The 11,141-nt window shown below is 39.1% G+C and overlaps 1 protein-coding gene across 1 annotated transcript; it reads right to left on the reverse strand.

The window, feature by feature from the left end:
• Positions 1–4,573: 4,573 nt before the first annotated feature.
• LOC121249949 (anthocyanidin 3-O-glucosyltransferase 2-like) lies at positions 4,574–6,190 on the reverse strand. The gene has a single exon (XM_041148826.1). It carries the CDS (start codon positions 6,080–6,082, stop codon positions 4,631–4,633), a length of 1,452 nt encoding a protein of 483 aa, XP_041004760.1. The 5' UTR covers positions 6,083–6,190; the 3' UTR covers positions 4,574–4,630.
• Between the last annotated feature and the right edge of the window lie 4,951 nt (positions 6,191–11,141).

An 11,141-nucleotide genomic window follows, 5' to 3' on the forward strand; every position in this document is an offset into this window, starting at 1 on the left:
TAACTATTTTGTCTTTTTCTTATGTTGAGCGATATCACATTGTACGTAAATTTTAAACACGAAGCTGATTTTTTTATCTAGGGTACGAGAATAGTTTTGAAATTATTACAGTTTTACAAATGATAAATATTCACATTTTTCCAATGGTATTTATTTGTAACGGATAAATAAAAAGCAATATTATAGTTTTCGCCGAGATCTAACGGTAATCAAATGATTTAATCTTTAGGCACTACCGAAGGAAACAAATAGATAAATTTATTTTTTTCACACGTTAATATAAATTGCACACTTCATAAATTGTGGATTTATTCTCAATAACTAAAATAGTTAATGAAATAAGAATGTGTACTAGATTGAGTATTTTCTCAATTCTACATACAAGTATTATTATTGCCCATACACCAACACCAAAACACAAATTACATGTGCAAACAATAAAATTATATTATAATGACAAGTACTAAAACTGCCCGTACATCAGCCTCAAAAGTTTATTACATGTCGCAATAAGATTGCTTAGAAATTTTCAAAATAAATTGCCAAAACAAATAACCACGACATCGAAATTGGTATAATGAAACTGATTTTCTCCAGTTTTCTCTTACGCCTTTGAAACAATTTCTAGTCGATCGGTTTGGATATTCATTGATGCTTATATATTTTAAACTTCGATTTTTAATCGGTTAGTTTTCTTTTGGCCATATGCTTGTATTTCTGGATCATACCAATAGAAAAACTTGCAAGGCTGCCCATCCTACCAAATTAATTAGTGCTGAAATTTGTAAGCACAATAGTACCAACACATATCAGCAAATAAGATCCCCAATAAATGAAAAGTACCTCATAGTTTTATCAACCGAAAAATCAGCGCCCCTCGTTATACTCTGTATGAGCAATTATTCGACATGCTTTAATATCATAATAACATAGTAGGTATTCATTTTGATGATAGTTTGCTGAGCGTGAGATATTGCTCGTGCTACCACATGACTCAGGCATCGAGTCATGTTGTCTTTTGTTTTGCTTCAAGTTTGTACACAAATAGTGAGTATAGTTCTTATATTTAGTACAAATTAAATTCCAAAGATTTTTACTACAATTCACAAAACCTTGATTGGCCAACAATGTCATCAATTGCTGCAACAATCGATTGTCAATATTCATTGGCTATTTGAGTTATCCTGCCATGGAGTTTTTGCCCATTTTCGTTGTTGACACTCAAGTTTCTCTTACCAAACCTCCAAACATATCCAAACCATTAACCCAAGAAAGTAGCTCAAAAAAAGGAATGGTAGCATGTATGAATTGGCAACATCCTCCATGGTTGCCACAATTGGTTGTCAGTAATGATTGGCCGTCCCGGTTACACTGCCATGGAGTATATTACAAATTTCCTATGTTCTCACTCAACTTTGTTATCATCACCGTTGAGGGGAATGCACAACCAAAATCAAACTAAAGAAAAAAAGCATCCAAAGAAAAAATACATTTCCTAGCATGTCCAAACAGCTGAACAATCTTGATCTATATTGTTAAGCATGATGAAATATCAGAACATAGACGGTATCACAACACAAGAAGTCAAAGAAGTAAATAATCCAACCAAGCAAAAAACTTCACAATTGGGGGCTTATAAAGATAATGAAGATTTTAGGTTGAAACGGAATTTTCAAATTCACAAGATAATTTTAAAAATAACAAGATACAATTTTTAAATACAACTGAAGAACAACCAATTATAAGAAGCTTTTCCCTATAATATATATATATATATATATATATATAAGAAGCTTTTAGGTTTGAAGAAGATGAAATGATGTTCAGCATGGATATCTCACATCAAAACTGGTGAAACAAGAAACTAATAAAAGGAAAAAAAATGAATATCACAACTCAATCGCAACTGAACAACAATAACACTAAAGTAATCCAACTTTCACAAAACTGAACAGCATGCCCATAGTGTAGTAGAATACTTAATTCACAAAACTGAACAACATTTCTATAGTGTAGTAGACTACCTAAATCACAAAACTAAATACCAAGTTTCACAAAACTGAACAACATGCCTATATATATCTCACATCCGCATTTTTTGAACAACATCTCTAAAGTGTTAAGCATGAAATATCATACCATAGATATATCACAACTGTGATATTCCAAAGAAATAAATAATCAAACTAAGTAAAGAACTTCCCAACCGCCAGCGCGGGGGGGGGGGGGGGGGGGGGGGGTGGGGCTTATAAAATAATCAAAACATTAGATTAAAACAACAACATGAATAAGTCACAGGACAATAATGAAAATAACAAGCTTTCAGGTTTAAACACAAATGAACAACAAAGAGATGAGACTAATCCAGCCAACATAACTGAATAGCAGAATAGCAAAAATGGCACAGTAATCTAACCAACAGAATTGAACAGCATGCCTAAATCACAGCAGAACAATTGAAATTATAGAAAAGCACATAAACTACAAAATAGTGGAAAAAAACTTTTGAGAGGAGGCTCAGAATGGTTTTTTTTATTCAGGCATAGGTAAGCACATAACACAAGATCGAATGATTGCAAAACAGTTGCCATTGTAAAAGTTTTACAAAAAAAAAAATGACCATTCGGGTTACCTTGCCATATCGAGCTTGTCCCATTCATAGAAATTGTGATTTTACACATTTATCATATTTGATTTAACCATCATCACAACCTAATTACACATATAACCCCAATGATAGCCTATATTAAGTCAAGAATTAAAGCTGCAAAAAACAAAGCAATAATAGTGAGAAAAAGAAAATAGGGAATCAACAATAATAACCAGAAAGCCAACAACTGGTGAAACCAACCAACATAGCAATAGGATAGCTAAACAGCTTGCCCAAACAAAAAACAAAGAAGCAGATATAAGTAAAATTTTAGATAATATTGTTTCCTCTTTCGATTGTTAATTTTGAATCTAGAAAAAGTTACCAAAGTTTATAATTCACAAAAGTTACAATTTTTAACTCTGAAAGTAGAAAAAATTACCAAACATAGAAAATAACGGCAAGCTTAGTTGAATATATTAAAGAACATTTATCGAAACAAAAAACACTTTCATGTGAAAATCCAAGCACATTGGCACGTGAAAAGCTTGAAAGAATCATACGTGTAAAGCTAGATTGAATAAACCCAAGAAAGTAAATAAACCCAAGAAAGTACACAAAACATGAATTTCACAAGCAGTTCCTCAAAAATGGAAAGCTCATTAATTTAACTACTACATTAGCATATTAAATTACACAAAGTGAAATTGCAACCTAGATTGAATAAATTACACAACAATTACACAAAACAGAAATCAAACAAGTAGTACAATGTCAATGGCAAGGTAACTAACAGTGAAACAAGCACATTAGAGTTGCTTGTCAAATTCTTCATAAAAACCAAATGGCAAGCTAGATTCAAGAAATTACATACATTTCACAAAACAGAAAGGAAATGAAGCAATGAATCTGTATGTGTTGGTCATTGTCAATGAAACAAAACATCTGCTATGTCAAATTCTAGGCACATTGAAATGGCAAAGCTAGATTGAATAGCAAAATACATATATTTCATAAAAAGAAATCAAACAAGCAGTGAAGGTTGTTGGAATGCTCACTGACAGTGAAACAAAGCAACATGTCAAATTCATAACACACAGAAATGGCAAAACTAGATTGAATAGCAAAAAAAATCAATTTCATAAAACACAAATCAAACAAGCAGTATTTCAGGATAGGTTGGTCACTTATTTTACAATTTTTATTTTTTAAAACCTGTACAAAAGTCACCCTTATAAGAACCCTAGAGAAGCATACACAGAAAGACACGAGAGGGGAAGAGAGGGACATGGAAAAATAATTATAAATGAAAAAGGGGATGTACAGTGCCTATAGATGAGAAACAATTGTAGCAAGCGTAAACATCAATCCTATTTAAATAGGGAATGGATGAGAGAACGAAATGCAAGTTTCCCACAAATTGCATCTCAAAATTTGGAGGAGAAAAAGAAGGTATAGGAAGTCAGATGCCAATGATCTAAAGGGATATTTGTCGAAAACGGAAAATTACCCACCACGGGCGGTGGAGGTTTTTTTATCAATAAAAGTATTGAAATTAAAATCTAAAAAAAAATCTCTAAAATTTGCACGTACGTGTATGATAGGTACAAGAGGCATTTGCTGTTGTCTTTAACGATATATAATCTTAATTGCCAAAAAAAAAAAAAAAACGAAAAACACAAAAATGCTAGAGAAGTTGTTGGCCTGCTGGCCGATGAACCGAGAAAATCTTACTAAGATTTGAGGCATTTTCCAGATTATACCGAATCAACATACTCTTGTATTTTTTTTATTTTTTTAATCTAAGAATTCAGAGATCATCTTGCGAAATTCCAACATCAGCAGTAGACTTTCATTAGCTGCATCCACTAAAACTCGAAAGAAAAATGTTTAATCCATTATCATGCTAAACTTAGGGTATTTAATAGCGCTTTAACAGCACCATTTTTTATGATGCACAGAAGCAACAAAACTCAATCCTTGAAACACGAAAAGATTCATGCATTTTTCATCAAATCACACGCGCGCACATATCTATTTTCACTTCCTAGGCACTATATTATTTGCCGACAGCAACAGAGCCTCGATCAACCGTCCAAGTGAAGCATGCGAAGATCCACCCTCCATCACAGCCTTTCTGCTCTTCTCGCTCATCTCTTTCACCCTCTTCCTCGCCTCGATATCAGGCTCCATCAAGCATTTCACCGATTCCTCTATCTTCTCAGCCATCACAAGCTCACCATCACGCCTGTAATCCAACTTCAATTCCACTGCCAGCCCCAGATCCCTCACGATCTGGAATGCATTTAATTGCTGTTCCGCGTACATTGGCCATGCGGCCATCGGTACGCCATACCACACACTCTCCAAGATCGAGTTCCATCCGCAATGTGTCACAAACCCTCCGATGGCTTTGTGGGCCAGCACCTCCACTTGTGGAGCCCAACCACATATCATCCCAACTTCTCTCGTTCTTTCCAGGAACCCCGGGGGCAATATCTCCTCCAGATTCGGGGAATCCGTAAGCGGGGCAAACCTATCATTTGAGGTTCTCAACCGTATTGACCACAGGAACCGGTGGCCACTCCGCTCGAGCCCAAGTGCCATCTCTTTCAGCTGGGGTGCACTGAAGGTCCCCCAGCTTCCAAAGCACAGGAACACCACCGATGATGGAGGTTGATCATCAAGCCACTTCATGATCTCCTCGTATTTGACCTGATTAACTCCCGAATGATTCTTATGCTCGAGGTCAATCACCGGCCCCACCGTGTAAACTGGAGGCGTTTTATCATCCAAAAATGAGTTAACCGCATGGGTTTCCAGCTCGTAAAACGTGTTGACAATAATCCCATCGACCTCTTTAAACTTTCTACCATGGTTTACCATGGGGAGGTACTCATGGCCTTTGACGACGATCGAACTTTCAAACGCAAACGACGGCAAAACACTAGAAGGAACTGGGTTAACATAACTCGCGATGACTGAATCCGGATCCGATTCTCTAAACGGGATGCCCACCTGGTCATGTCGAGTTGGAAGGTAGAGCATGAAGCCAAGAAAGGCAGCATTACTTGTGAAAAACATATAAGACGGGACACCAAGCTCATGAGCCACATCGATCATGGAGGAATTGAACATATCAACCACCAATCCTGCAAGTGGAGTGGTAGTTGGCAACACATGGTTGAGGATAGCTTCTTTGACAAGATCATTTTGGCTCTGTATGCGATGGGTGTTTTCTTTCTCAACGGGCTTTTGTTGGGGTGGTGGGTGAGGGTCTACATGAGGAAGATGGATAAATTTTACACGGGAATCGGAAGCAGCAATCGACGCTATGTACGCATCGGTTGTGGTTACATCTCCTCGCTTGATGCTGAGAACCGTGACTGAGAAACGGTCATCTCGATCAAGCAATCGCTTCGAAAACTGGATAGCGGAAACGAGATGACCCATTCCGGGACTCGGGACGAACACAAGCTCTACTCTCTTCATCTTGCAGTACCAAATTACAAGCTGTTATGGCGGGCTGCCCTTTCTTCTTTCTTCTATATACTCTTCACACACATATATAGAGCAATAATGGAATGAATATAATATAATATATATATATATATATACATATTTTTTTTATCTACACCTTTTTATGCGCATTGGTTAGACTTTATTTCTTTCTTTCTTACTGGTTAAAATTAAATATAGGGATAACTTATTTTATTTAGGCTGCCTTTATGGGGGGTTCCGCTTATGGACGTCACGCATGACCTAATAGTAATATTGAAGTTGTTGGACCCACATGCACGTGTTCGGTGTTCGCAATTGATCGAAAAATATTCGAGCTTATCAAGCAAGCATAGCTGTGTTTTGAATGTGTTGTCATCTCTCATCTCTCATGACAGATCTGGTTTTAAGGGGAAAAAAAAAAAAAAAAAAAAAAAAAAACACCTTTAACACCTACACCAGTACATGGTCTTGCTTAGAAAAATAAAGCAAAGCAACAAGAGGTAGCGGCGTGGAGAGCATTCTCGAGCCCTCTAAATTGTTTTTCTGACCAACTTTTGAGAAATAATAATCAACGCACATCCCAGTACTCCTCCAAACAGTTTGCTTTCCACATGGATACAAACTTTATTAACGCACTTGAAGTCGGCATGTCTTTTGCTTTTCACGTGGACTTCAATTATAGCATCCTTTCAAACCTTTCGTGTCTAAAGGTAAATATTCTATCTGTAATTCTTCTACGTATAAATTGACGTAAAAGACACATCTTTTATTCACTTGACATAATAAAAATTAATTTGTAAAATAAAAAAACTTAGGATTTAAAACTTGTTCTGTTTCACTTTTCTTATTTTCTTAATGACTTTGCTACAAATTTCACGTAATTGAAAACCAATTGATTGAGAGCATAGGCCCATAATGATATTGCTCAAAACATCTCCTCCTACTCATCCCGTAAAAGACGTGTTTCACATCATCAGCTGTTCTGATAACCTACAACAAGTGAAAGGATGGCATGAGATGCCCAGTTGAACTCTGACGTCAAAGTTAGAGAGAAGTTATCTTAATGTAAGCATAAGAATGAATTATACATATGTTACCTTAATGTATTATTTAAAGGCGTATGATGGTATTGATAGCTGCTAGCTCTAGGGTTTATCTTAGATAACCCCCAAATAAATTGATGGAATATCTTTCCTAATCCATCGTAAGCGTTATCCATTAACCATATTATTCAACACGTGCTTATGGGTTTCTGGGCTGGCAAATCAGCTCCATTCTTTGAGGCCGCAAACTTGGGCTTGTTCCTCCAAGGCCGTACATATCCCTTCCAATTACCCCGCTAGTTTCCTTCATGACTGCACGTGAGAAACTATTAATTTACACTGTCACTTTATCCCACTAGTTTGGGACAGAGGGATAGACCCCTGGTATTGTTCCCTCTTTTACCCCGTTAAGGGTCTATATTAGCTAAGGTGTGGGCATGGGCAAATTCAACTTCTCATCATGTCAAAGATGTGGCCTACGTCATCTGTAACTATTCCCGCACTTTTATTCATTATTTTTCTTTTATTCAAAATGATAATAGACTGCACTGCCATCCTTTCATCTTCCCAAGAATCCTTTCATCATTGCCTTTTCGTTTCTTTTACCTTCTTGCATCATTTCCTCTTCTTGTTTCCCTTCCTTCCTGAACTTCAGGTTTCAAAAGAAAAAGACTCGCTATCTTCCATCATTTCGACCTCACTTCTTTCAGTATACACAATAATGGCTCATCATGGCTCTTCTCGTGTTCCCAGCCAATCTTCTGCCCTGACCCCAGCGAGGGTTTCTTCCCATTCTATGACGGAATCATCTGACAGTCACATTCTACCTTTCTTTGAAGGGTTAACATGGCACTCTACACTTGTCGACCGAGACTTGACCAAGTTGAAGACCACATATCACATCCCTGATATTGTGGTCCTCACCCTTCCATCAATGAGGAAGGCTTTTCAGGGAGGGTTGCTCTCCCAGTTTGTGCCCTAGCGCACAACTTGCATCTTCCATACATCTGTCTCGTTCATGATGTGCTTGATTTCCTTTGATTAGCCCCTGCTCAACTTCATTCACATACGTGACGTGTGCTTATGTGTTTTTGCGTGGTGTTCCGCATGGTTTTGGAACCTCTAGGGGAGATGTACCTAGATCTGACTACTTGAGAATTCATATCATTCTATTCTGTGAAGGGATTGTCAGGTAACATTTGTAAATTTCGTGTTCACTCACAACTCCTGATGGCATTTGAAATCCGCCATTCAAATACCAAACAGTGGCAAAGGAAATTTTTCTTTCTTTCTGGTGGAGCCTGAAAATTTCCTGCACTAGAAATGAACATTTGGGACTTCCCCATTTGGGCAAATTGGGGCAAAGTCCCTGATGATAAAAAGATTTTAATAGACCTAACTAATCGAGAATGTTCTCATGTCAACATAGTCCTTAACTGGGCCAAAGACAATGAGGGCGCCCTATGGACTGAGAAGCTTTTGACTCCCGCCAATATCGACTGATTCCTTGTGGCCCAATTGTTCCCATGTTAGGAGGTGTAAACTAAAGGCCATGACACATACTTAAAAAAAGAGACATGCTTCCCCCTTATGGGGCTCCTAAAAAACGCATTCGCCGTATTGGAGATGCCGAATGTGTAACTAAAGACACGGGGGCAAAGGTGGTCGTTGATTTTGATGTTATCGATGATGTGGGGCTAGAGGGAGCCATGGTTTTTGGTGCCAACCCAACTAATGGGAGTGAGACACCCTCTTCTTCTCCTGTACATGTGTTGTTGCCTGCATCTGGGCTCAACGACCTTGATGTGCTCAAGGGTCAAGCTTTTGTCGACTTGACTACAACGTTTGGCTTTGATTTTCCCCCTAAGGGGTTATACTCGATGCATACACCCCCTTTCGAATTCACTTCTCTCCTATCTCCGCTTCAACCCCAAATGGCGGGGAGTTTGCGACTGACATATACGACGCCTTTTCTTTGGGCATAGCTGGGGTTTCGGCATCTGAAGCTATGACCCCTACTACTAGTGGTGCCTAGAGTAATGTCGTGGATGCTTTGTCCACGAAAGGCAACCTCAATGATCAAGGGGACCAAGCCTCCACTCTAAGTTCCCTTCCTGGAACCATTCTGGGTTGAAACCCCACCTATCGACCATGAAAGAGTCTCCATTCTCTCCCCTTCCCCCTCCTCCTTTGGTGGTAACGTAGATTTTTCAACCCTTAGGGAAGGAGGGGTGGGCCGTCTAGGGAAGATGTAGTGGAAGAGGGGGAGACAAGAGATGGAGGTGGAGCCAAGGGAGATTTTGAATTTGTCACCCCCACAGACCAGGGTGCGTTCGTACATGAGATGATTGAAGTTCCAGCCACCTCTCCTATGCCTTTGATGCATCTTTTGGGAAGAGCCATACGAAGGGGCAACAAACCACATCAGGAGGGGCTGAGGGGTATTCTCACTTGTGCTCCCCTCCTCAGGATGGAGCAGTGGTAGAGATTTCTTAGCGCCTAAGAAATTTGTTGTCTCCAATTTGAGCCATTGTTAGTTTAGTTGTGGTTCCCTTTTTCGCATATGGCTTATATCTTACTGGGTCTTTGTGTTTTGTAGGGCATGGATGACTTGGTGACTTGTATCATGGGTGATCATGCCCATTTGGAATCAAAGGTGCGTGCCAGCGAATGTTTGGGGTTTTTGCCAAGAAGGAAATCAATCGGCTACTAGCTGAGAAGATTTAGTTGTCCTATAGGCCCATAGTACTCCAGGGGGCTCCTTCGCTCATTCTCATTTTTTGTCCGTGAACTTCTTCTTTAAGATCCCGAGTAGGGATTTATTTGTTGACTCTACCTGTCTGTTGGCTTGTGGGTGTCTTTGTGATGAGTATTTGACTTGGATGGCCAACTCCTTAGACCATTCTTGTAATGTTCTAGTCAAACTGTTTCTCGTTGTTGGAGATTATGCTATTGAGAATGTCAAACCTGCAAACGATGTTCTTCCACAAAAATTTGGTGATGGCTTTTGTCGTTATGGTTGTATGAGGCTTTGCCTTCACCCACTTTGTGAAATTGTCCACAGCGACGACTATATGCTTTACCCCTCCCTTCCTTAGTGGGAAAGGGCTGACCAGGTCAACTCCCCATTGAGAAAACGGCCACATGGCAGTGATGGAGAATAGCTTCTCGGGTGGACAATGTGGGACGGGGGCATAAACTTGGCATTTGATGCACTTCTTTGCAAATTGTTTGGCATCTCTTAGGGCATTTGGCCAAAGCCTTTCCACCAGAATGGTTGCCATAAACGCCTTTATATATTTCTACCAAGACATAATGTGCTTCTTCAAGCGAGATGCACCTTAACAGAGGGGCGACAAAGCCCTTCTTGTAAAGGATTTTTGCCGCCCCTCTCTTAAGGATTCCATCAATCTTGACAAATCGTGCTTCATTCCTTCTAACTTTCTTTGCTGCCTCCTTCCCTTTCGAGAGCTCGCCGGGGTCCAAGTATTCTAATATTTCCTTGACTCACTTTGGCATTGTGGGCCCTATGTGGTTTACCTACATCTGATTGCTGGGATCTTTATCACCCTCCTTTGTACCCCTAAGGTATGTCCATTTCATCTCTTGCAGTAGTGGCTTTGACTAGCCTGTTTGCTATTGCGTTATCTGCCCTTGGTATCTACTCAAGATTAAAATAAGCAAGTTGGTCGCAGATTTCTAGCACTCGATTTAGATATTTCTTTAGCTTCTCCCTTTCGTGGCATACACCCGAGTTACTTGATTTACCACTATTTGGGAGTCTAACTTGACTTCAATCTCTCTGGCACCTAGAGTTTTTGCAATTTAGAGTCTCGCTATTAGGGCCTTATACTTGGTTTCGTTATTGGTGGTTTTGAAAGTAAGCGTGATCATATAATAGTACTCTTGTTCCGCCTCTCCGATAATGTAGATCCTTATACCTCCTCCCATTTGGCAGGCAGATCCGTCAACGAATACTAACCAAGGTTGGCTGGGAAGTGCCACTT

Source organism: Juglans microcarpa x Juglans regia, chromosome 2D (assembly GCF_004785595.1).
Source record: "Juglans microcarpa x Juglans regia isolate MS1-56 chromosome 2D, Jm3101_v1.0, whole genome shotgun sequence".
Classification (NCBI taxonomy): Eukaryota; Viridiplantae; Streptophyta; class Magnoliopsida; order Fagales; family Juglandaceae; genus Juglans; species Juglans microcarpa x Juglans regia.

Bases quoted from the DNA above. Each gene is read 5' to 3' on its own strand.
- LOC121249949 (XM_041148826.1), bottom strand. From the start codon at position 6,082: ATGAAGAGAGTAGAGCTTGTGTTCGTCCCGAGTCCCGGAATGGGTCAT.